This window comes from Anopheles cruzii, chromosome 2 (genome assembly GCF_943734635.1).
Source record: "Anopheles cruzii chromosome 2, idAnoCruzAS_RS32_06, whole genome shotgun sequence".
NCBI classification, from domain to species: domain Eukaryota; kingdom Metazoa; phylum Arthropoda; class Insecta; order Diptera; family Culicidae; genus Anopheles; species Anopheles cruzii.
Window position 1 is genome coordinate 23223245 of NC_069144.1, and position 26955 is coordinate 23250199.

At 42.2% G+C, this 26955-nt stretch overlaps 2 protein-coding genes across 2 annotated transcripts; both read left to right on the forward strand.

Annotated features, from left to right (window-relative positions):
• Positions 1-239: 239 nt before the first annotated feature.
• LOC128267661 (small glutamine-rich tetratricopeptide repeat-containing protein alpha-like) lies at positions 240-1985 on the forward strand. The gene is made up of 5 exons (XM_053004547.1): positions 240-395; positions 465-1004; positions 1066-1195; positions 1271-1447; positions 1519-1985. Exons 1-4 carry the CDS (start codon positions 393-395, stop codon positions 1390-1392), a joined length of 795 nt encoding a protein of 264 aa, XP_052860507.1. The 5' UTR covers positions 240-392; the 3' UTR covers positions 1393-1447; positions 1519-1985.
• A 6186-nt stretch (positions 1986-8171) lies between these two features.
• LOC128268917 (RNA polymerase II elongation factor Ell) lies at positions 8172-25797 on the forward strand. The gene is made up of 10 exons (XM_053006220.1): positions 8172-8303; positions 17354-17631; positions 19708-20157; positions 20270-20340; positions 20404-20560; positions 20638-20850; positions 22058-22246; positions 22751-22925; positions 23013-23086; positions 23177-25797. Exons 1-10 carry the CDS (start codon positions 8172-8174, stop codon positions 23280-23282), a joined length of 1845 nt encoding a protein of 614 aa, XP_052862180.1. The 3' UTR covers positions 23283-25797.
• The last annotated feature ends 1158 nt before the right edge of the window (positions 25798-26955 follow it).

The window sequence follows — 26955 nt, forward strand, 5'->3', positions numbered from 1 at the left end:
ATGTTGAGTAAGAAAAAATTACTATAAAACAATAAAACGATAATGAAAATTTGTCTATATATTCTTGATTTAGGTCCAAATGCTTTTTAAATAAGGTAAGTTTGCATCATTTTGTTTAAGTGCTTCCCTGTCGGTAGTTACAGATTCGAAGTCGATCTGGCAACACTGTGCACAAAGAACTGTCAAAATTTGATTACTGGCAGAATATCAACAAAAGAGTTCCTTCGTCCGATTCAGAACTTAAGGTTGTGTTGTCCACTTTAAAGAGCAGAAAAAATGAGTTTTAGTGAAAATCAAATTTCAAATGGCTAGCTAATTCCTATGGCTAGCTCTTTGCGTTACTACCATTTAAGAATTGTCGAGATAAGCGGAAAAAAATCTAGACCGATAAAATGGTATGTTCCGTTTGGGGCCTTTCGGTGAACATGCCAGATGAATACTAATTATTGTTGGTCCTCTCGCAGACACAGGCAAACGCCACGAAACCGAAAGCGACTCCGCCGGAAAAGGAAGGCGGCAAGAGCAATTTAAACTTGACTTCCGACGAGCTAAAGGAAGAAGGGAATCGGTGTGTGAAAGCCGGCAATTTTACTGAGGCCATTCTTCACTATACGCACGCCGTAAAGCTAAGCCCATCAGATGCTATATTGTACAGCAATCGATCGCTGGCATTTTGTAAACTCCAGCAGTACTACTATGCGAATGAGGACGCCGAGAAAGCTATTGTACTGAATCCCACCTGGGCGAAAGGTTACTATCGAAAAGCCGAGGTCAGCATGGGCGTGGGACAGTACGATACGGCTCTGTTGTCCTACGGGAAGGCATTGCAGTTGCAGCCCCAAGACATGGGTATCATTCTGGCAGCGAGGAAAGCGGCCTCACTTAGCAACGCAGACAGACTTGAGGAGAAACGAGCTCCGCTGATCGGTAGCGCAATTGGATGTGTCGTTGGGCTGTGCATCGTTCTGGCAGACATGCTTTTGACGGAAAAACCTGCGATAAAGGTATTTCGCCGTATCTCTGTGGACTGATGCACGATGCTAGCTTCTTTTTGTTATCTTGCAGTACACCACATTGATGATACTCGTAGTTCTGATTATCGCAGGTATGGGATTTGGAATAGCAAAAATGATAAGATACTACAAAACACAGCAACGGAAAGGTTTGCTTGAACCCCCGCTCGATCTGCTGGAAGGTATGCATCCTCGACCCTTGGGCCATCCTATTAATATTCTAATTGGCATCGTTTGAAATGGTTCTCGATTGATAGAGTTTCAAAAAACAAAAGACGACATCAATGAAGATGGGTCACCGAGCGGTGAACAAAGGCCTGTGAGAAATCGCTACACAAAAGCGCAAGCAAGGCAACGGCTTAAAAAAGCTAAATCTTAGTTATGACCCCTTCTGTGTGGCAACATGTCTTATGAGCCCTAGACATTGAAGACAGGTAATGGTTGCTGACACCTTCATTGATCCTTGTACGGTTTACTAAATATTTAATTTCGTTTCCTTTTTTAGATTTTATACGACTCTGGCGAACAGCCGATGATGGGTCAAAACTAGTGCACATAACGATTCAGCACCACAGATCTTACCACGGCATAACGAATAATTTGGCGGTTTGAAGTGTTTGTTTAAGACGTCTCGTCTATCGTGTACGAAGAGGCATTTAGATAGGCAGTGCAATAAGGCTTCATCGATTTACGTATATGGGAATTATTAGGTCGGGATTTCAGTTCAATATATGGCATTAAGTTTACATAGCGGTCATTCTTCGAAGGTTTTTTTACATCACAAGGCAGTAAACGCCACCACAATGCCGATACATCGGACCAGAAATAAAAGAAACAGCTTGCGATATGTTGTTCGCACAAGTGCCTGGTACGATATCACAACTAGTTGCTCTGTTATTAGTTTGTCCTTTTGTTGATTTAAAATAGTTTTCATATTCATTCTAATAGTACTGTTATTACAACAATGTTAGTAAAAATGGTCAGTATTTGCAAGTATTCATGGTGAAGATCTGATTTTTTTTCAACGGTCGGTCAGGAATATCATTTTGTTTTCATAGCTCCTTGTCAGCTGTTGTTTTTGACATTAATAAGCGCTACTCTCCATCCGTCTAGGGATGCGTGACGAGCAGGACAGGTAAGAAGATAAAATGCTGATTGATTCACTGATTCGATTGCATTAATTCATGGTGATGAAGATGATGCAATGACACGGCTTGTTTTTGAATGCGAAGTGTAAAGCTAGACGATTCGGCGGTGTAATCTGACTGCTATAGTGCAAAACGGATTTATGATTGCCGGAGCTCACCGAAGGAACTCGGCGGCGGCCACACACCTCTCACGTTCTGCGTATTTCATTCGCAAATACATCGCGGCGAATCACACACATACCGTCAGAGAGACAGGCAATCGTTTCTCTAACCTGTTTAGTGAAAATATTTTACTACCGTGGCAAGTGGTAAGGTGGCGTTTTGGTTGGGAAATATTTCTTCTTACGGATTCCGTCTGGAAAAATATCGAATGCAAAAGTGAGGAAACCATCCTGGCAGCGAATACCATTGGTTCTGCGCGAAGGCCACTGGATTACTGAAGGAAGTTTCTAATGTCGAGCGAACCTCCAAATTCGCGATGCTCAATCCGTCCATTGAAACGGCGCTGGGCGATGGGCGCTTTGGTGAATAAACCAAATTTGGCAATGAGGTGATGGAATTTCCATAGCTCGGGACATTGGCGAACTACAATACACATCAATTAGTGGCCAATTTGGTGTGCGTGCGTTTTGTTTGGCGAATACTTGCGTTCCCCTATTGGTCTGTTGGTGGAGTGGTCTGTTGCTGACTAATGCAAGGGGTGGACAAAAAATACGTTGAAAATATGCCCCAAAGTGACTGGCCCTGGTTGTTGTGTTTTGTTGAGATTTAAGAGCCGTTGCAGGGAATTAGTAGTTCCGTCAAATGATGGAAAATGTCCAGTGACATAAGCTGATAAGCGCTATTGGAGCGCACCACGGAATACATGCCCTACGAACGGTGGAACGCGTAACCCACCGAGTGGAAGATTCCACCGTTTTCGGCTGTCATACCGGTGTCGAGAATTTTGACGTCGGAACTGTGTGCCCAGCAATGCGGTCGCTTATCGCCGCCTGTCTCTTTGCTCCTAGTTTGCCCCAAAGCGCTCGAAGGCTCAACAACTTTTCCCAAGACTCAGCGCTCCCTAAACCCGGTCCACACGCTGCGATTTGTCTGCACAGACAAATCGTTGCGTCTGGACTGCCAAATTGCAACGATTCCGGTCGTTGTCGACCATCGACGCAGATCTAGAAAATCTGAGCAAACGAGCATTGATATCTGTCCAATTTCCATACGCTACGACAAATCGTAGTGATAAATCGTAGCGTCTGGACCGGCCTTAATCGTTGTGCGTGAGCAAGTGTGCGTTCGATGTTGGGGGAGAATCCCTCGTCCGCGAGCGCTGGTTTGCGGTGCTGCCGTGCGCCGCGTGTGACGTTGACGTTAGTGAGTGTCGAGTGGCGTGCGGTGCAAGAGAGTGGAAGGATTTTGTGTTACGTTCGCTCGCTCTGTGCTCTGTGCTTATCGGGCAGGAGTTGTAACGTGTGTGTTGTTTGCGTGCTAACAGGAAGGAGGGTTGCCCGTGCCGTGTGCGCAAAACTCCAAGTGCAGCGGACAGTGAAAGACCCGTAAAAAGAATCGGGTGGGTAAATTACACCAATTCGTGACACATCCCGCGGTGTATCGGTATTATTCTCGACAAAGTGACGGTCTTGTTGTAGAGTTACCAAACGTGCCGTTAATGGATCACTGTTCGCCTTGTGTAATGAAGCAGTAATTAGGAAACACAGTTCGTCGCCTAATGCCGGCCCTAATATGGGGCTGGGTTTTAGCAAAGGAATCCTAAGGTGGTTCCTAATGATTCACTGTGCCGTGTTGCGGGAGGCCACCGGGATTGGTGTGTATTGGCACGAAAACCGATGTTGTTGTGTAAGAGTGACAAAGAAACCTTGCACAGAGTTATGTACCTTGATCGACCGCAGGCGAGAGAGAGAGAGGGACGAGCTGCGAGGGCAGACACCTGGCCAACGGACTCTTTACCTACCCCGAAGAAGAGAGCAGCACAATACCAAATTTTAGTTCACTGGAAACAAGGAAGAGAGCGAAAAAAAAACGGACATACGAAATCTAGCGATCGAAGTAGAGAAAATCCCCATCGAACAGTGCCGATAGGTAACCGATCTAGTTTTCGTCGTCGTCGTCGTCGTCGTCGTCTTCGGCTTCGGCCTGACACTAGATCGGGTTTTTATTTTTTTTTCCTTCGTTCCTTCAGCTGCTTCGGCTCCTCGTGTGCGTGCGTGTCCGATTTCCTTCGGCCGTCTTCGCAGAGTCTGCGTCATTGTCTGCGTTGCCCGTTTCGGTCCGTTTGTCTAGCACGTTTTTGTGGTTCGCCGTTTTTTCTTTTCTCTTTTCCGTTTCCCAACGTATTTTAACACGCTTGTGTGTGCGCGAATGTTCGTGCCCCGATCGTGCGCGTATGTGTAGGCAATGGTGACCACACTCATAGGTGGCTGCAATATATGACCTCTTGCGTGGTTCGCTGATGTATATTTTGGTCAAACAGTACATGAGTGAGAAGTTCAAATGTCAAAATAGTGGATGATTATATCCGGACTTCCGGAATCACGCGCTTGCAAGCATAAAGACCCCCGCAAACCGCTAACCGCATCGAGTTTCAAACATCTCTTGCGCTGAGACTTGTGTAGCAGCAACCGACAGGTCGTGGCAAAACGGTGCGAATGTGTGGGTATTTGGGCTCTACCGTGTGCGTCGATGTAAGCGTGCAGGGGCAGTGCGTCTCTCTAATCATACGCCGCACCGCGCTGTTGTGTGTGCCACTTACTTTTCGGGCTCAAGGCTGGAGGACTACAGAAATATTTTCTGCTTTTAAGATTAATCACAGAGAGCAAGCAAATATATGCAGGTCACATAGGTGTAGTCTGTGGCGCACCAATCAATTACGAGATGAAGGGACGAATGATAATTGCACAACCCAAGTGGCAAAAATTAACGGCTCAAATGTGCTCTCATTCCGTTTCGTTACTGTCCTCATTGCGCTACTATCCCCCATTCGTTGTGGAGTGCCTGCCATACTACAGTTTACGCCTGCTGGCATATTGGCAAATGATATTGATATTGCGTCAACCCTTTCTGAAAAATGTGTCTACTAAAGGTGCACAGCTTCAGTCACGTGTGCTCTCGGGCTCTGCTGTGGTCTGCAAAGACACAAAAACTCGTTCAGTGGTGCTGTTCGAATTATGTTTCGAGTTAGTCTGCAGGGTTAAATCTTATTAAGGAAGATTTAATACATGCTCCGTGGACGCTGCATAGTTAGCTGTGAATAATCATTTTTTTGGTGATTACTGTGAAAATGTCTTCCAAAAAACTTAGTTGCAAAACAGTTGTTTATGTAAACAAGAATATCTAACCAAATTACACCAGCAGCTCTCATTTAGCGTAACACTGGCAGTAACCTGGATTGACGTGACATGATGTAGAAGAGACCCTTGCAGCACATTCCATGAGCCGTACTACACTTCACAGCTACTGGTGTGCTATTTAAATTGTTTTAGACAAGCGAATTCCGCAACGACGAGCCACGGAAGAGAATTTTTTCGAGACGCGAGATCGATTTCGACTGTTAGGTACAGGATTGTGCAGGATTTTCGAACCATGCAGCACAGGATGACATTACAGATTGATCCCACCCGTTTTCACAATCCCCTTTCTGCAGGAGAAGGAGCGCAATGTTTAACGGGCTTACAATCCTGTATCCTTTTGCACATGAACCCCACGACAGCGTCTATTTGTTGTACACATTTACATTTTTGGGCACACACTAGTCGGGCGAGCGCTGAGTGTGGTTTCGATTCAAACGTGTGACACACTTTCACGCACACCCGTCCGTTCGTTCAACTACACGATCGCAAGACGGGCGCAGTGCTCTTGGTGAAGCTGCTTGGTGACCAGTTTGGTGAAAAGAAGCACCTTTTTCGTGGAATGTTAAGATTGTAGTAATGAAGAAATAGCCAGGGATCAGTGCTGAGCCCCCGCTCCATTGTGCGGGAAACATTGTGTTCGATCAGTCGGTTAATCGGTTGCAATAGTCGTAGGGAATCAACCAATGCCTAGGTGGGGATGTAGGTGCTACGTATGATGAAAACGGCAACGACGTAGTTTGCTCATCATCCTAGTAGCTGCGTGCGGTTCAAATCGTATGCAAATCCTATCAAAACAGAAACGTCAGAGAGCAACTAAAGAGCGAGTGAGAGAGAGAGGCCACAGGTGAGGGGGATGTTGTGAGTGGGAAAAAGAGAGCCGTTGTAAGGTGGGCAATAGCGTGCGAGTCAACAAGGACTTGATTTCATTTCATTGTTCTAAAATAAGAAACACGTCTGCCAGCGCGCACCAGGGCAGAAGCTGAGAATTTTGTTTGTTTTCGAATCAGTCACAACCGTAAAACACTCTTCTTCGTTGAAGTAAAGAGTCAACTCAAGTCGTTCCTGGTTGGTGCTCCGGTGGTTATAATATAAAGCTGTCGTCTGTGCCTACTGTACAGTAGGAGTGTGCTACTATTTTCGGTGCAAAACGTGCATTTTAGAGCGCAAGGGCTTCCAGTTGCACAAAGAGTGCCGTTGATACAGGTGCAACATAGAACGGTGTGCAATTTGTCGTCGTCGAAGGAAAAATAATAAAATTAAGTGCTCCGGAGGTCTGTTTTACGATATTTGCGCGGTGTGTGTGTGTGCTTTGGGGGAGAGCAATGAGCGCGATAAGCGAGCATAGAAAAGTCGTGTGTGTTGAGAGTGTCGTACGAACACCGCGGTGTGTGGAGGCCTCTGGTGTGTTTGGAGCGCACGCGCTGTTGCGCGTGTGTGCTGTGCGTGTGTAGTGTGCGTAGGCACGTGTACACTACAAAACAGTGGCGAATAGTGCGTTCCTTCAATGGTGGTCGGATGGTAGAGAGCGAGCGAAAAGGAATGTTGTGCGATTATCGAAGAGTAAAACCGAGAGATGGAAGGAAGAAAAAGTATTGCATCGAAAATTTAACGTGGCAAAAATCAAGACAAGTGATGCAGTGGCAGTGGTGGCAGCCAGAGCTGTTTAGCAAGAGAGCGAGAGAGCGAGAGAGAGAGAGAGTTTTCCTGTGAGAGAGTCTGAGGATCGCTGATTTTTAACAACAAGCACACAAGCAAAGCGACGAAACACAGAGCACAGAAGCAGGGGCAGGAGAAGTGATCTTTCCCCCCGTACACACGGCATCAGTCCCCTAGAGAAGGACCGCACACTGTGGCTGTGGCCTCTCCGAGTGAACGTCGTTTAAAAGAAAAAGAAAGTGAAAGAAGTCAACTCTATCAACAATTACAACACAACGGCACAACACAGCGAAACCTGTGCACGCACAATGTGTCTCTATCTATTTTCTTCTCTTTATCTCTCCCTCTCTCTCTCTTTTTCTCTCTCACTCTAGTTGCCCTTTTAGTAGTGTACCTTCGGTGCGGTGTACGGTTCGGTGTCACGTACCACAGTTAACCTGACGTCTTTACCGTCATCTCGCGCCTTCAGCAACAGCCAACTACTGCGAAGCATAGCAAGCAGTGTATAGCAACAGCGTTCAGAGCGTGCTCTACAGTAGTGTGTACTATGCCGTGTGTGTTTGTGTGAGAGGTTCGTGAATGCTATTGTGGCGTGCGGGTTTGTTGGTGCTGCACGACGGTGCTGCTGGTGGCCGCTGCTGGTCGTCGTCGTGTGCCGTAACTCGCCTTCGCCTTCGCAACTTTTGGCCACCGAAGCTAAAAACCTGTCGCCTCAACCGCCGCCGCTCCCCCGTCCCGCCGGAGAAGGTTGTTGATGGTTCGGTTCGGTACTTTAAACTGCAACACTTGAGCCTTGCAAGCAAGGGCTTCTCGTCGGCCGGCGCGACTTTCCATTTCCACGCACACACGCAGACGCCCAAGTCACCTGTGGCAGCACCGCACAACAACCGTCCGCGCCATCCCGTTATCAGTCCGCCCGCCGCGGAAACGGTGCAGTCGCAGCGACAGCAGCAGGCAGCCAGCAACAAAAACAATAGCAATTACAGCAACTCAAGATGGCTGCTTTGTCTGCTGGAAGCTACGGATTGTCACAGCAGGGCAGCTTAAACGATGAGAATAAGGAGCTTATTTTTGTCAAACTAACCGATTCGGCGCTGCGTGCCATCGAGGAATTCCAACGTACTCAGGTAAGGTGGCCTTTGTAAGCTACGGGTTCTTTTAAACGATGTTTCAATTGCCCCCCACTTTTGATCGAAATACAGTTTTGCTACAGGCAATCTTTATCTCTATGGCAATTTCGGTCGCTTTTGGTCGGTACAAAATGTTTCACATGCCACCTCAACTGTTCGGCACAATATCAACAAAAAGAGAAACAGCAACATGTAAAGTGCATCAGGTATCCTATAGCAAGAGATTGGGGGCTGCTGCTCCTGCAAATGCCGTGCTTGTCGGTCGGCCGTGGTTTGGCACTTTGACATTTTCAAATATGCTCCATCGTCGTCGTCGGCGTCGTTGTGGTCTGTTGCTAACCGGACCGATTCTCTTTGGATTGGCAGCATTTTTTCTCCCACTCCTTCTCCTGTACCGCAACACGTTCAGGCATAACTAGGTGACAACTCTAGCAAAGTCAGTCAGTGATCGGTGGGGTTTGGCTCCGGTTCTCTCCGGGTGTAAACCCTTTGATGAAAGTTGTTTTTCATTTGCCTTGCTCACGAAACGGCAACTTGTTTCCCTATATTGGCTAACAGTTCCTTAAAATGTTGCTGAATACTTGAAGGAATGCAAAACGTCTCGGTTGGAGGACATGGTTCGTCTCTGTGCGAACTAAACAATATGGAAAGCCTAGATCAAAATGATCGTATCCAGTGCTTGGCAGCACAAAAGCTGTTAGTGGCCGGGAGGGAAAAAAAAAAGAAAATGTCAGTGTCTCAGCTAAGGGTTATGCAGCAGCGACGATCTGTGATTATGGCAATCGGCAGTGGTGTAGTTTTGACATTCACCAACAGTTCTCCACGGACTTGACGGATCGTGAGGAAAATGAAAGTATCAGAGCCAAGGTAACCTGAGCGCCATCGACTGACGCCCTGCGTTGCCGTGGTACAAGCAGCAGCAGTGTGCCTGGCGGCGGGTTCCGGGTTTCCTTGGGTGCGGCAGTATGGCAGTGATGCCCTTGGGGGGTGGGGGGCGATGGTATGCATTTTTAGACGGGCGCAATGGTTACGTAACACGTAACTAACGTGCACAAGCGCGCGCGGTTAAGGCAGGCTGATTTTTTTTTACTTAATAGTTCCAGCCATGCAAAATCGTTACAATCGACGATTGCCTTTCGGCATTTTTCATGTCTTACGGCAGTTGTTTTGCGGTTCTTGAATTTAAATATCAATCAGCATGATCAGACGCAATTCACAGGTCGCTTTTGGGGCAGATCTTGGTTATCACCTTGGTTTATCAGCGAGATCTCTGTTTGCAAAATAGTGTCTGGTGCTGGTGGAGTACGTATCTTAGCTAATAGTGTGAAATAGAATGACATTTAAAAACATTTGATCACACGAGGTACTTAATTCATTAAAATCTAAAGTTTAATCGAGGTATTTTTGGTGATTTGACCGTAGATCATCCGTCTGTGCTGCGCCCCGATAAATGGTTTCTATGCGAAAAATGTCGGTTCGAACCCTGGCAGTGCATCAGCTTGGGTGCAACATTTAAACTTGGGCTCTGTCCGTTCTAACAATAGATTCATAATAATCACATATTTAAAAAAAATCGTGCATATTGAAACTGGCTAATACTGAATGTCGTATAAAAGCTTGATCAAAAAGGATTTATCTCCATTGTTCTCTTTACAAGATACACAGTATTTGTCAAACGACCTAAACAAAATGCTACAGTTCACCCCTCTTCCAATGCAACACGGCACAGACGTCTAAGTTTTCTTGACTAGTTCCCCTCGGGGGAATTTTAAACGGATTCCACCATATGTCTCGTTCGCGAGATGCTCAATTGGTGGTGTGCTCCGTACCTGCATTTATCTTACATCCCTGGTTCCCCCAGTCAGTCAACATGTTTGCTCCTGGTTCTCGTTTCACTGCATAAAGTTCATTAACCGCTAGAAACACTCCAGCGGACCTTCGAGAATAGAGAAACCTAAGGATCTCAATCTCGGTCAGGAGTGTTTGGCAGGAATTGTAAGGGGAGTGATTTTTTTGAAGAACCTCTCGATTTACAGATTTTTCCATACAAGCAGGAATAGTTTAGTAAGAATGTTTTGTACCTTATGATATAATTGATTTAAATTTTTGCTCAGGAATAAATTTTTTTGTATTCGAAATGGGCCATTCTTGTTGTTTCGTATAGTGTTTGAGAGTTTGAGATACCTCATTATGCACAAACTAACTGCATATTCGAACGTAAAAGTTTTCGTAATAAGAATCAATTGTTTGAAGAAGTCAAATCTTAAAACGGCACCCAAAGAACTCATTATCAAACTTTATCTAGTCTAAATCTAAAAAAATTGCTGGTATGATTAGCTACGAAGTATTGAATAGCAAATGTAATATGGTGAGTTGAATATGAAACAAATGCAAACGAAAACGACTGTTAAAAGATACAATTATCTAGGAAGGAAATTCATTTTTTGATTTTGACCTGAGATAAGGTAAAAAATTGTTGATGAACATTATGAATTATATGATGTGCATTTGTTCACAAACCAATCTCACGCAATTTTACTTGTTGTCGAGAGAAGATTATTTTGGAAACATAGTTGAATTGAATATCATCTGCGCTGTATTTTCCTAATGATAGACAATCAATCAAATCTAATAAAATATTTCGTTCATCCATACATTTCATTCAACACAGAAATTCAATAAAACCGTTAGTTTACTCAGCTCTTGTAAACGAACGAGTTAGTTCGTGACATAGAATATTTAAAATGAACTACGATTACAAAGCATACTAAAGTAAATCTTCCCCAATAGTTACGTATAACAATTTTGTCAATCACGCAGGTGTATTCATATATCAGATTTGATTTTTTTTAACTGAACATCTTATTAATATTTTTTTTCAATTTCACCATTAGTGTGTGATTGTATTTAATGTACTGATGGGTTGATTAAACGGTGTTCCGTGGATGAAGTATCTATACGAACGAACCACTCAATTTTAACATTTATCGAAGCATATTTCGAAACAAACGTTGAACTCTCTTTTGGAATTTTAATTCCGCGCTCTCGCTATGTGCATTAATTTTGATTGAAAATATGTTGCCGCTAAAGAAGGAGAACCAACCGTAATGCTCTGTATTCTGCGGTTGGGCGTACTATCGTGTGAAAGGGATTAAACTATAAAACACCGTGAAAGGACTTGTCCAAGTTTATTGTCTCACCTTAACGGCGGTAGCATTAGATAGGGAGCGTAATCTCAATCAACCGACTTTAACCAAACCTGTGCCTCCTCCTCCGCAACTGGCAAACCGGGCTTGGCAGCATGCTAGTCAAACGTAACTGTACCGCGCTGACCACTATTGGTGGCCAGAGGTCTCTTAGCTTTCGCTGGCTAGTTGTTGGTAGGTGGATGCGTTTGCGTAACATAAAAGCCACATCCACGCCATCCGCGCGAAACATAACACATTTCCACGGCCTAGTCTGTAGGACTCCCAGAGGCGCAAAGAGTTTACCTTCGGTTCGGTTTCGATCGAAGGGGTTTTTGGGTGATAAGTTAAATAAAGAAGGCTAACCCGTGCAGCAATTTGCAACGCCGCAGTTCTCCAGTCTGTCTACACAGCCCTGGTGGACTATCGATGGAAGGCGGAAGGCGTGGAAGTTGAAAATGATAGTTGAACAGCGAACACAATGGGTTATGCTGACGGGTGCAGCCAAGGGCTGTGGGGGTATTCATTTGCTTCACCGGTGTGTTTGCGTTATGCTTCATTTGCCCTGCTGGTTATGTCATGTAAACAGCGATCGCGTAAAACCTCCAAAAAAGGTATTTTCGTCTACCTATACTCACTTAAGATTCACTCTGCACAAATCCATGCAGTATTAGACACGAAGGAAATTTAATGGATGATCCTCTTTCTGCAATAAAATAAAGAAATAAAAATATATAACCTTACCAGGGTCGGCCAACTTGAATGAGGTGTGAACGAGTTTGAATGACTTATATGCTGACTCAACCTACATCGATTGCTTTCGATCGATCGATCGATCTGCCGAAAAATTATTGCCATAGTCATATCAATTTATCAACACATCGAAACCGGACATCGGCCGTTTCGAACGAACGAACATGAACTGTTTACGTTCTTTATGTGTCAGTCAAGAGAAAATCCACGGGAATCTAGAAAGAAAAAGAGAAAATTGTAAAGAGTGTGAAACTTCCGAACCTTTCCTTGTACAAGACTGAGCGATGCCTAGCCTTGGCCACCAAACCTCGTGTAAGTCCATTGGCTATCACGAACACCACATCATGGCGAAGGTTGTCAGTAGCAACTCTATACAAAAAACAATATATGATCCGCAAAATTGCAGCGCGTGTAGTGAAGTTGTCGATGTGCTATTTTCATTGGTAATTGGCTTTCAACGAGGTTGGTTGCCAAGGTTCGGCATCTTTCAGTCTTGTTTTGCTGTTGAAAAGCTGCCGAAAAGCTGCCGAAGTTTTCAGTCAGATCTTGTAGCATAAGTGACATAAACTTATTAAGTTAGTTGATTGTAGATGACGATCTCATGTCATTATTTTTTTAAAGAATGATAAACTACGGACGTTTTAACGCTTGAGGATAATCTCGTAACATTCTTGTAACTGAGATACCGTTAATACTGCTGTGGGATATTATTGTTGATATAGTTGCCACCATTGTGTTTTAATCTGACATACAATCAGGATGACTTTTGAAAGTAGTAGTCTTTTTCAAAGTATTGTTCAATTTTTGTTTTCAATATCAATTGAGGTAGGTGAACACTCATGCATAAAAAATTTGCCTCAAAGAAAAGGCAAATAAGGTACGTCTTTATTTTTCTTACTGATCGTAAAAGTGACATGCTCCAGTTCTTTATTCAGAACCATGATTAATCATAGAACTGTTCGCACTTTCTTTTATCTTCAACACCGTTTTCCAATTGACATTGTATCAGTCTGCCGGTGCTAACGTGAAATAGTGCGACACGACATTCAATTTTATTTACACCTATACGCTAATGGCTTATAGATAAGCAAGTGAAAACAAGCGCACTACTGCTTTCAGCTCTGGAATGCTCAAAAAGGTCGTTTTCTTGTGGCGCACCAAAAGAAAGTGATTGTGTTTTGTGAATCAACTGAATTTTGCGAACGGTTCCATTCGTGCTGCCTACGAATGTATACCATATTCGTATTTCGACCGTCTGTTCTTATCCTGACTTGAAAGCCTCTCCTTGAATGCATAGGGTTTGATTGGTACGGCTCTGTACGTTCTAATAGCAAAAAAAGTCTCGTCTATTGAAAGAAGATGAAGGGATGCAAAATCAGGTAGCAAAATATGCTTCGAAAAAGTGCAGCTAGTGCAAAGAGAGAGTGCCTTTTATTTTTTGTAACTGGAAAGCGGAAACGCAAGAGGGCGTTTAAGGTGGTATACGTGCAGCGTATACGAAACCGAAGCATCACTTCGTTTTTGGGTAAGACCGTTGAGACCAGATGTTCATTTCTTGTAAAATAAAAACATGCAAATGTACATGCAGGTGTGCTGAGCTGTGCCCGCAATCTTTACGTGGCAGAAATCGTAGTAACGTAGCAAAAGCAAGTGGTATCTTTAGAAAAGATCTGTATAGATCTGTACGCAAGGAGGTCGGATGTCGGTGATTTTTTTTATGCAAAGGACATATTGGACATGTATATGTATCTAACGCTACATTAATACTGTACAATCTAAGAGATGCTGCACACCGATACTGTACAAATACAGGTACATTAGTGCCTCTACATGTACATTATAGACGTTGAATAAAGCCAAAATCAGAAAATAAAACTTTATTAAGAAAGACATAAACTGTCACTTATGGAACAGTCGAAACAATAATCAAACAATAGGTGTACGATGTACAAAAAAGTAATTACTCGATTAACGAATTGCATGTTTAATATGCTCTTGTGTTTGAATTTGGTGGTAGTTGGTTTTTGTTTCTATTGCAACAATAAAAAATGGTATCCCACGCATTACGGAAACGGCCACACTTAATGCATCTTCTAACTTCAGGCAGAATGTTGAATTTGTGTACATGTTGAATCGAATTTGTTATTATAGTGGGGGGATTTTCCTTACTAACCCCTAGTACCAACTTAAAATTGTGCACCCAAGTTTTCACATGGTTCGAACTAACGTCTTTCGCAATCCACGAAATGGTTGAAATTGAACCAGTCAAGTCCCCAATGTAGGTAAACACGAATGTTTTACGTGGATATATTTCGCAATTTGCATGGATAAGGGGTTGCTGTGAATACGGGATATGTCGTTTGTTGGTGTATTGACATAGTATCGCACACACAACAACTGCTCGTGTATCTCACGGACCGAACTCAAGCAATATGCGTGTCGAACTACATCCGGCTGGACAAGCATCCGGCCCCGGCACCGGTTTTGCTATTGTGAGGTGTGGTGACTAATCCGATTAAGATCGTTATGAATATTCGTAAGTTGCGATTGCTTGTGTCTAATAGACCTAGGCGCCGTTGCTAAACGAAATGGAAACCTATCCAAAAGCTCTGCCTTTGAACGTCGTGTCCCCGTGCTAAAAACAACTACAAGCAACCTGTTCTCCATTACAACTAAACGAGTTTGTGGGTCACTTTGTGCAGTAGTGTATCCTTCTTCGGTGTTTGCGAAAGTTGGTACGATAGACGATGTAGGTACAGCAGGAATTAGGTAACTCGCCAATAATCAAAATTATACTTTGCAGAGGTCCAACAGTCTTAGCCGGCAGTTTTACGGGGAATGGCGTTAAGCGTAAAGTTGGTGTTATGATCATTATTGAATTAATTTCTATAAAAGAAATATAATTCAATGGCTTCTGTAAAAACATATCTGTCAACATGTTTAGGAAGTTTTCAATTTAGTATGAATACGTCATTCATCATTGTCTCATACCATGCTTTTTATGTGACAATTTCTTTTTTTATTGTTTAACGAAAAATGTCAAGTTTATTATTAGTATTATCTACGGCAAAAGGATTTAAAACAATCCCTTTAGTATTATTGCTGGTTTTTTTTTGGTAACGAAACCAGATCGCGAGAGAAGAAAACATCCACGATAATATTTGCTGTTTCCGGTGATACTTGACGTTTTGCGGTTAGGGGGTGATAAGATAAACTTCGGGTTGCCTGCGCGAAACGTTGCCTCTTCTCACTCTGATTTCTCTCTAATGCGTTTCGTTTACTAATACTTATGTAATTTGTCAAAATAAAAGCTAGTAAAACGTTTTCACACCGCGGGAAACAAAACTGCATAAACATTTTGAAGGTGGGGCATTGGCATTTGAAGGGCATTTTCGAAGGTTTGAAGGAACATTTTCAGAAGCGATAATTATGGGAAAAACCATAAATGCCCAATCAACAAGGCATAGACATCTACCTTTGCAGCATGCAGCATAGAGTATAACTTGACCTATATGAGATACAAAACGTATGGATGCATTTATAGCAAAACAAAGTGTATGTCTGGTGACTTGTCCGTCATCCGTCTGCGGCGATCATCCGTCTGCGGTGCACCGATTAATCGGGTTTCTTGCAAAAGGCGTCAGTTCGAACCCAGACAATGCATAAAATTGAGTGCAAAACTTAAAGTTGGCCTCTGCCCGTTTTGAATAATAATTTAAAAAAATTTATGTTTAAGTATACAAAATGTAGGAGTCTACTCATTTTTTCCGATAAAAAATTTATACGCTGAAGGAGTAAACAAATTTATTTTGAGCACAAATAAGAAAAAAAATCAAGGCGTTGCCCAGGAGCTGCCCTTCCATCGCGTCTTGAGCTTTTCTTTCGACCTTCAGTTTCCGACTGCTAAACGGAATCCATTTGTTAAATAAAATTGGAAATTCGAAAAATCAGCCATTCTCCCTTACATTCGTAAGGCTCTCTCTCTGTACAAACCAAATGAGGAACGACGTCGCGGTAAAGCGCGGTCGCCGCCAACCCAACCATTGTAACGATCCCGTTGTGTACCCCGCACGTACCCCAAGGTTGCGGTTATAAAAAAATAAATAAAGTAAAATTGCAAACAAATACAACCGCGTGCGCTGCTGCTGCGCACGCGCACTAACCTTCAAACCAGCATTCAATGACACTCTTCGTTTTGATTAACTTCGTTTCACCGGCGCGTGTTTTACGTTGTTTTTTCGTTGTTTTTACGATGGTGGTAGAGATCTTTTGCGCACTGTTGTGTACCACCAACACACACCAGCGCCCGAACAGCGCTTTGCTTTGAGACACAATCCCCGTCGCACTTCGTTTTGCGGTTGTCGTTCTGCCAGCAATACAGATTACTTTACGCATCAGCTGAATTACTGCCAGCATCGAAAAATATAAACATATCGAATTGGTGGTTGTACAACGATGAAATTAAAAGTTATGTAATATGCTAGACAATGGAAAACCCGGCTGCAGTAAGGATACATCTGGTGCAGTCCAACGCGTTGTCAATGAGTGGCGTACAATAAAAACATCATACTGGTGAAATAATGTTAAGTTTTCAATAATAATTCAATAGGAAGTTGGTACGGATACAAATGATGGTGTCCGTACTACTAAAACAGCACAATTTCACAAGTTGAGGTGCATATTGTTTCGAAATCCAATCAATAACGTTTAAATTAATATCTACAAATTCATCCGTTGAACTTATGAGTAACGAAGAAACAGATGCAGGAAGACGTATCCTGCGTTCGCGGAAGGAATCGTGTTTTGCTTCATCAAACATTTCTAAATGATCGTTGTTAGGACTGCAGCTAGTGTTGTATAATTAAGTATGTTATGATTGAGTAACACTTTTCGTTGCATGATGCATTGAGTAGCAAACCAGCAGCAGCAACATAGATCATCGAGCTTTGCTGACAAACGATCGTATGCGAATCATGATCATGCAAACTGAACAGATTTTACAAATTGCCTTGCCGCAAACAAAGTGGATAAATGAAGCACACAAATCTTCCCAAAACGACGTATTAATCTTCAAACTTTAAAATGACGTATCCTTCTTTCCTTTTGCAGGCTAAGCTTGGCAGTTCGTCCGGTAACCCATCGATACAATTCCTCCAGAATGGGCAAGGGTGCCTATCGTTTCCTTCCGGTGGTAACAATGTGCAGAAGTTTAACTTCTCTATCACCGACTTCGACACGGGTTCGATCGAATGCATTCAGCAGGCTCAGGGCCAGCTGCAGAACATGGGCCATATTCCACACAAAATGCGGATACACGCTAACGACGATGTGTACGAAACGACGAGGCATCGTTTAGCGGCTGCAGAAGAAAATCAAAAGAACAAGTGGTAAGTTTTTCGTCTTCTTTCGTTATGGAAAAAGCTCCGTGGTCACTTTCGTGCTGAAAACGGGTTATTCACTAAGCTTTTGCACCGTTATCATTTTATAATATGGAACAATCAGACATTATGCTCGGAATGTTTAAGAAATCATCCCAATATTTTGTGGACCGGATCCGTACGGTGCGTTACATTTGCATTAAAAGTACACTTTAATCATGGGTCCCCGGATCGGATCGGAGTGAAAATACACTACGTTGACAAAATAAAGCTCTCTCTCTCCACACACACACACAGTGCGCTCGTTACATTGCGCAACTGTGATGTGACGTGATCGCGACGATGCTGTGTGTCTTTACTACTTTCGCTATTTTCGTCGTCTGCAGCGATCGCGCTTACGTTGCTGCACTGCGATGGTGTGTGCGGTGGTGGAAATTTTCGTTCGATTTTGGCTTCATCATGATCCAAACCAATTTTGTATATGTGTGTGCACGAGACGCAATAGTTTTATACTGCGGGGTTTCATCGGAAAAAGGGGGGCCATTGCGCAAACACGACGAAGCACTACAGAAATGGGAAACGACAATTGAGGAGGGCCTTTCACCATCTTGTTGCTTATTACTACTGCCGTGTAGCAGCGTGTTTGACGTTGCTTCACCTACACTTGCGTCTCAAAACGTGGCCACAGGCGCGCTATGGGGGACTCCATCGAAATATAAGCAATCGAAGAACGAAAGAGAAAATGGGGATTTTCCAATGTCTTTGCGCGGCTGGAACTGGAACGGCGCCATGTGGAAGCTTTGAAAAGTAGTGAACCTAAACTAGGTAGTGAGGCTCTCTTGCACTTCCCATCACCCCGTTGAACCGGAAATGTTGTAGTGCGAAGCAACAGCTTCATCACGAAGCTTTGAAATTCGTACCGAACGTGGTGCTGCGTGTAACGAACTGATCATAATCGTACCGGTTTTTACCAGCTAATCGTATGTTTTCACTGAAATTTTTATCTATGCCGAGCAAACATCTGGCTTGGCTACAAAACAAATCTTTTAATCTTTACAGCTTTCGGCCAGTATCTATCTATTTATTTGCAAACCTCTTAGGAGCGTTTGAAGTGGGGCTACCGATATAGTTAATTCAGGTCAAAACAAGCACAGTGCTAGCACCGGTTTATTCACTGCTAATAGAGTAATAGTCCTATTGTATCGTTGAAAGTAAGTAAAGAGTAAAAAATACATACCTTGAAAGTCAATAAAAATTAAATTTGAATTTCTACAATTCTGGGACATAATACAAATTGGCTTATTTTGAAATCAACACTGCAATCGAATGAAACGAATTCTGATGCTTAATATGAATCTCTGATAATTCTTATGTTTAAAACACATTTCGAACGTTCAGGACATCACTATCGGAACGGCATGAAGCTTCTCTTTTGGCACTTCTCAGTCCGGCGCGCCAACTCGAGCAGTTTTATTCGCAATCATTCTATGCAAGAAGGTTAATAAGAAGTTTGGCATTTAAAAAAGGATCAGAAGGTCACTACCACCATCGTTGGCTCCTTCGCTCCCTTTAGATGTGGGTTCTTTTCGTTTCTATCAAGGTCAACCGGAGCACCCTTCCCCGAAGCGGAAGGAAGTGTAACTTTGCCATCATGATGCAAAATAGTAGAATGCTCTTGAGGGTTTCATTAGACTTTTGAGGCCACAACAGAATCACCGTTTATTCTGATGCCATTTGCAAACTGTGATGCAGTAGTTAACCTTCGAGTACGAATGGGCAAGATTTGGCAATGGGAAAGTAGCAATGGCAGAAGAAAAAAATCACACAGCCACACACACACGGCGTACCTACATTCGCTAAGTGGGTCAATGCTACGCGATAGGTTCAGAGAGGAATACTTCATCAACGACCGATACACGCATTGCTGATGGCTTGAGGTTACCTTGCTGCGATTTGCTTAGCCCCTGCCTGCCTATTGGTTCCATTTGTTGCAGAGAAATATGTTGCATTAAATCTAAATTCATAAGTATAATCAACACAAATGATTTGAAATAGTAATGCATTCGTTTTTTCGTTTCGTTACAGCACGAGAGAAATCAAGCCTAATCAAACAGATATCGGGCGCAAAGTGAAGTTAAAAAATCCAACCATCCGCAACATTCCTAGTAATAATGCAGTCATAAGCAAACGTGATTCTATATATAACAACAGTTCTGTGAATAAGGCATCCTCTGTAGTGGCGAACCAGCTAACGTCTAATAATAATCTAAATAGTTATAATAACCTAGCAACATCACCAAAACTAGTTAAAACCAATGGCCTGCACCAGTCGCAGGTCTTGCAGCAGCAGCCTCAAACTCAGCAACCTCAGGTGCAAGCGAAGCCCGGGTACCAGCACACGGTCCAAGACCCTCCTCATCAACCGCAACAACAGCCGGCGGCACATCAGAAGCAACTGGATAATGGTAGCGCCCAGAATAGGGTGACGAACGGGCGAAAGACTGGCAACTCGGAGTACACGAAATGCAATATTAAGTAAGTAGCATACCTTGCATCCTAGTATCTTAGATTCTATTACACAACTTTCTGCCGGAGGCAAAACTCATGTATTTTTCTTTTTCATTTCGTTGCTGATCAACAAATTTAGGGAGCGATTGATACATATGCTTGCTTTGAAACCGTACAAACGGGCGGAGCTAATAGTTAAGCTACAACAAGGTAAGTGAGACACCCCGTGAGATGGATTAATTTTAATGGAATTCTTCTATTAATTTCGGACAGACGGTGTACGTAAAGAGGAGATGAAATGTACGCAGCAAATATTGAAAAACATCTCCAGCGCGCGGGACGGTATACTGATACTGCATCGGAATGTATGGAACGAGGTTCAAGACGACTGGCCATTCTACTCGGAGCAGGATCGCCAAGCGATTAAGCGGTAGCGTCTTTTGTCGCGATGAAAAACCGTGAACGTTGAACACTCACGTCGGTTCCCTTCGTTTTCCTGTTACATAGGAGAAGGCCCCAGAACTTAACGCCTCCGCTCAGTTCCGATGGAGGATCTTCCACTTCGGGCCAGAGCCCATCTAGTACGCACAACGGCAACAGTCCGCAGTCGGGAAGCAAAAGGCCTGTGATGGCGGGCAACGATGAAGTCGGATCTACACCGACTGCCAAAAAGCAGCGAATTAGTCACTACAAAAAGGATACCCATCCGGACCATATGAGGTAAGGGGGTCGTTGGACAGTAAACCTATGAAAAATGTTAGCGATGGGAAGGATTGTGAGGGTTTACACCGTTTTCGATACAAACATTCGAGCGATTACTTGTGTTTTAGAAGAAAGAGGGAATATTTTTGTGTACAGTGTAAGCTGCTTTTTGTTACTAAACAACAGTGTTTGCAGGATTGCTGCTGCTGCTGCTGTGCAGATGACGAGCAAAAAGCAGGATGATGGGATAGATGATGTAAATTTGAATAAGGAATCATACACCTTGTGGTCAGAGCTATTATTTCTCTTTTCTCTTCTGTTCTTCTGGTGATTCTGAATGATTACAAAATTCTGTTGCTGCCCCATATTTCTACTACATTGTTTCTCTTTGTCTACCACCTTTGTCCTTTGTCCCCATCGTCACCAATTGTGCCACCGTTTCTGACTGGCGGCATTGACGGACCGATCGCCCGTCTGTACAAACCGCGCGTAAATTCGTGTCACGCGTGTACAGTAGTAGACGTGGCCTAAATGATTCCAGAGACTCTAGCAATATGAATCCACGGTCGAGGGACAACAACGATCACAACAACTTCCACCACAACCACCACCACCACCACCACCAACATCATCATCATTCCATTCGTCCATACTACGGGTAACTATTGGTCGGAACAAACATTGTGGATAGGATAGGCCTAGGCGGCGGCGGGTGGCTCTGGCGAATAACTTCGTTTTACTTCTTGGTGTTGATTTTGGTTATTCTTTTTTGTTGTTGTCGTTTGGTCAATACGACACATTTTGTTTTGCTCTATGGCGCATAACATAGTGTTGTAGAAATTCTGCTTACAATTATTCCACTACAACTCGCTTTCGTCGCTTTTGTCTGTAATGAACTCTGGGTTTGGTTAAAAATAAGAAACAAATGAGATAAATCTCGGAAATCTTGGTGTAAGCTACACGCGGGCGGGCAGTTCCCTATACATGTATTTCATAAATGACGCAAAGATTCCCTATAGGGAACCAGGGAAATTAGTTTTTTCTTGACAGAATTTGCAGCATACATAATCGATATTTGTGCACTATTTAACGATTATTTAACCATTACAACACTGAATAGAAATCGCTTCTCAATCATTTCGAATCAACCAACAAGAAAACAAATTCATGCGTACGCTGTAAATTTGTTTTTTCTCTTTCTTTTAAAATCGATTCATTCGGCTAGGCCCAACCTAACACCAAATACCCAGGATAATGAAGATGGTGTTAGTTTGAGTTTCTCGCTGGTATCGAACGATGTTGCTAAACGGATAGAATCATCGGTGTGTGAAACAGAACCTGAGCGGGATCCTTACGAAACGGGCTTTCTGGATGGTGCGCAGCAGATAAACGGCAGTGGAGATGATGATTTTGTGTAAGACTAATAATAATATATATGTATATGCTTTATATCTACGCCCATCTAACTATTTATTCCTAACATGGATAACACTAACCGGCTGTTAGTATCTAAATACATGTTTTGGTCAAAGCAACTACTTTTAAACAAATCGTGCAACTTGAATTTTGAGTTTGTTTCTATTTTATAACCTTTTCATAAATGTACCTAAATTAGCTTTTTTTAAATGTTTTGTTTTTGCAGAAAACTAATCATTTAAAAGTGATTTCAAGTAACATTTGTTCAAATTTAATAAGTAAGCTGGAGCTAATATAATAGCTGGAAAAATAATTTAAAAATAAGGAAGACAATACAAGAGTTTAAAAAATAATATGTTAAACAACAGTTTGTCAACTTTGTGCTTTGGAAATGGTGTGCTTTTATAGACTTGACTAATATCTTTTATGTTTTTTCTAACAGAAAGCAAATTCAATCAATCATCTAACGTTCGTTTTTCTTCCACATCTTTCGATTACTCAGTAATCAATTCACTAGGATAACCTCGGTGGAACAGCGGCGTAGGTACAAGACTGAATTTGACAACGAATACAAGGAATACAGGCGGTTGCACGGGGTTTTGGAAAATGCTTCGAGAAAGTTCGCGCAGTACGAGGAAGATCTGCAACATGAACCGAAGGATACGCAGCGATACAAGGTATGGTTTGAGTTTGCATCGTTGGTGCACCATTTGTGTGAAACTACAACACATTTAGTTTAACACTTTTTGCTTTCAACGAAACAGGATATTCAAATGAAAATCATCAAGGAGTACGATAGAAGTATTAAAAATGTCAAATTTCAACAGGATAAAGAACGGTAAGTTGTACAATTGATAGCATTGAAATCGCTCAAGCTACTAGAAGGTCGTACAAATCCGTTGAATCTGTTTAATTTAACCCATTACAGATTTAATTACCTTCACAAGAAACTATCACACATCAAACTGCTTGTGCGTGACTATGATAGCTCTATAACCAACGGCGGTTTATATCGGCCGCAGGAGAATTACTGACGATTGTTGAAACTCATGAAGCGTTCGTATTTCATATGTTGAAAACATTATTTATTGTGAAGAAATACTATCACTCGTGTGCAGTCGACCAGCTTTTAACCTAGAATCGTTGGCTATGATGAACTTACTACTCTTTTCAAGTCCCCTTCAGTTGCGCGGTTATGTGTTGGTGGAAGCTATTTGTTTGCTATGGCAGCGTTGAACAATCCAAGAAAGGTTTCTATTTTATTGTCCTCTTACCAATGGATATTGGCATTTCGCAGTCTTAGAAATCACATGTGAACTCATAGCAGAAGCATTTATCAGTTAAAAGTCGTTACAGCAAACGAGTCTGAACGGAAAACAGTCAAGTGCTTAGCAATGGAACGAAGGAAAGTTGAGCATACAAAACCAAAACATTGATTTGGCAATTTTTCATTATTTTGTTTTTTAATAAACACAATAGGTCAATTAAAAATTACATTCTACGCAGCACTTCCGAGTCGGACCTACATCATCTTTTCTACTTGAATGGATTAAAATATTACAAGCGAAAAAGGTCTTCTCTAGGTGTGTTTTGCAATAAATTTACATCTGATTCTTTGCTACTACTCTGGTTAATTGTCAACAGCTTTTAAGCATAGGAAGTTAAACAGAATTGAATGTAGAAGGAAGACAACAAACGAAGCTTCCCTTGTTATGTTTGTATAATGAATGTTTTCTATTTATTCAAGAAAGCTTTTTTACACTTTAAGCTGTGTCTATCAACAAAGCTGAAAATGAAATAAGAATTTCTAATTTTTATTTTTATTGTGCAGCACGATGTACTCTCTTTCTCTCTCCCTCCCTCCCTCTCTCTCTCTCTCTCTCTCTCTCTCTCTCTCTCTCTCTCTTACTCTCTCTCTTCCTTTAAATACATCTCTCTTTCCTTATCACTATTGTCGCTGTGTGTTGAAAGGATCGTAACTGTCGATCGGAAAAAGATCGTAAGTGCGCACGTTCAACGTCACTCGAGAAATCCTGTATTCAGGTGATAGATACAAACGCAAAATGATTACAGAGAAAACTAGAAAAGACGAAGTCCACGAAGAAAGTCGAGAGCTAATAAAAATATTAGATTAGGAGGAGCTGGTGGGTAAGAAGAAAAGGGTATTAGGTAAATAGTTTATTTTGTTCTCTTTGTTAGTTAATTGGTTATCTATTCCTATCTCCGAAAGATCCTAGTAAATAGAGTGTCATACACTGGGTGACAACCAGACAGTGGAGTGAAGGACTGCGTGCATCACCATCGTTTCGAGACCGCGCTTTCCAGCATGTGCACATTTATTCCTAGCAGAATTTGGTTCAATTACTACGTTCCGTTCAGATAATTGGGACGAGTGATAATGGGTGCACTGAGACAAAAATGTGGCGGAACGATGTGCATTAGTAGCGGTAGCTAACAATGATGATGTAAGAAGACGTTGTCACAGAAGATGTACTGCAAGCGATTAGCAATAGTTGTGGCCGTAGTAGCAGTAGCAGTAGTGGTATTTCAATAGTAAACTTATCATCTCCGAGAGAAAGAAAAAAAAAACAAAATCATTATTAAACTAGCCGCACGCGCGCCATTTTGTTTATATTTGTCTTTATTATTTTGTTTGTATGTAATGTAAGTAAAGATAGGGAATTGTGCGTATACCTAGGACATAAGACGGAAAACGTTTAAAGGAAACGGAGATATTAGTGCCACTCTGAAATGGAGAAAAAAGAAAAGAAAAACAATTGCGCCAAGTTGTACGCTCCTCTGACAAAACGTGGAGCAATAAAAATATTACAATGAAGAGAGAAGAGCTCGGAAACTGCGGAGCAAATGTTTGTTGCTGTATTGTGCTCAAGAAATGCCAATTCAAATAGCTTGGTATTCAGCTGAGGTGCCATTGGTGCAGCTTGTAACAATGAAGCATATTCGCGAAGAATAAGGTAAAGCTCATGTGAAACACGATTAACTACTGACATTAGAGGAGAGAGCGAAAGTGAAAAGAGGAAATGCGAATTGCGCGCTAATATCAATTCAATGATCTGAGAGATATTGTACAACAGTCCTTATCACGTTACCGCACATTGCGCATATTCGTTACGTTTAAGTTTTGGTTTCTGTTTTGTTTCGAAATTTGTCAGCTCCAACGTGGTGTGGATTCTGACCTGTGTTCAGTGAAGTTCAGTAAATAGTGCCGCCAGCAGATAGTTGTTTAGTCCGACTAGTAACAACGCAATACGTGCTCAGACGCAATGCTATAGAGAGCATAAATGGCGGGAGAGCAAGCGTATCTGTGCAAACACATGTAGCACATACATGCTCTGACACATATATGAATTATTTGTTAGTCCATTACCGAAATGAGTATATTTTTTTCATTTAATTACCACGTGTTTTGGTTGATACTGTTTTATAAACATTTCTACTCGTTTCAAGTGTGTGAGTTTGCGTATGTGTGAATGTATGTAATATATAGATATAAATTAAACATTGGGCTCGTTTTGACGCAAGCAAATACGTAGCAAATTTAGACTTTTTGTTTCTTTTGTTGACTAAACAGTTTCTTTTTTCAGTTGGCATGTTGATTGGTTTTTGTTTCTGTTTCCTTTGGTTCGTGCTGTTCTAAAAAATCCTTCGAATCAACCGTGAGTCGTCGTCATCATCACTACTCTCTTCGTCGCCCATCACAAAATGGTGTTTTGTGCAATGAAAACGTTATCACAGCTTAAATTGATGGACACGATGCTCAAAAGCTGACTTAAAATTAACTGAACCAATATGAATTCGATTCGATAGAAAAAGCTCGGGAACGCTCGGGTTTTGCTATCAACCATTTACCCCACCACGGTGGATCGTTGAAGGCGACGACAAGATGGCGAACGTAGATCGAAAACTTCAAAGAATTACGCAAAATGGCACGGTGATGATGCAAATGCATTTTATGTGAGAAAACGAATAACAAAATGGCACCATGTTTTTACGGCAAACTTTCCAAAACAAGGGTTGTGCATGATTGAGATTGTATAGAAAGTACGGTTTTTACTTCCTGGTGTTGATGATTTTTCTGTTTTGAAATTTTAATTAACGTATTATATCAATTACAAGAGGACGGTATCCGTAAAAATGTGTTACAGATCAAAACAATATACAAGTGCCAAGAATGCTTGATTCTTGGAGACAAAAGCATTCCCTCCTTTCTATTAATCCGTCAGCAGTGGATCGCACGCCTTCAATGAATCAACACAATTAGCATATACAAAAGAGAGACGGTAATCTCTTACGATCGAGTGATTCAATAATCAATCATTGATAAATACAGAAACATACCAGCCTTCAGCGTCCATTTGCGTGCACAAAACCATGATCCGTTATGAGCTCATGTGCGTAAAAAAGTTTTGAAATAATGCAAAATTATATACATCGTTCGTTCGTGATCAGCAAACAATCGTAGTGCTGCACAGTGGAAAAGGGGGACGATTTAAATGGGTAGACATTTTTCAAGTCGTAAGAAGGAAGGGTCAATTGAAAATAGAATGATAAACCATCCACATTTGAAACAAATTGCCATCACATAGAAAAGCAACTGCAACGGTCTCCTACTTCTGCCATAATCCATTGCTAGAACCAATATTGGATGGTATTAAGTTAAAAGTCTTTTTTGAACTATTCCTTCCG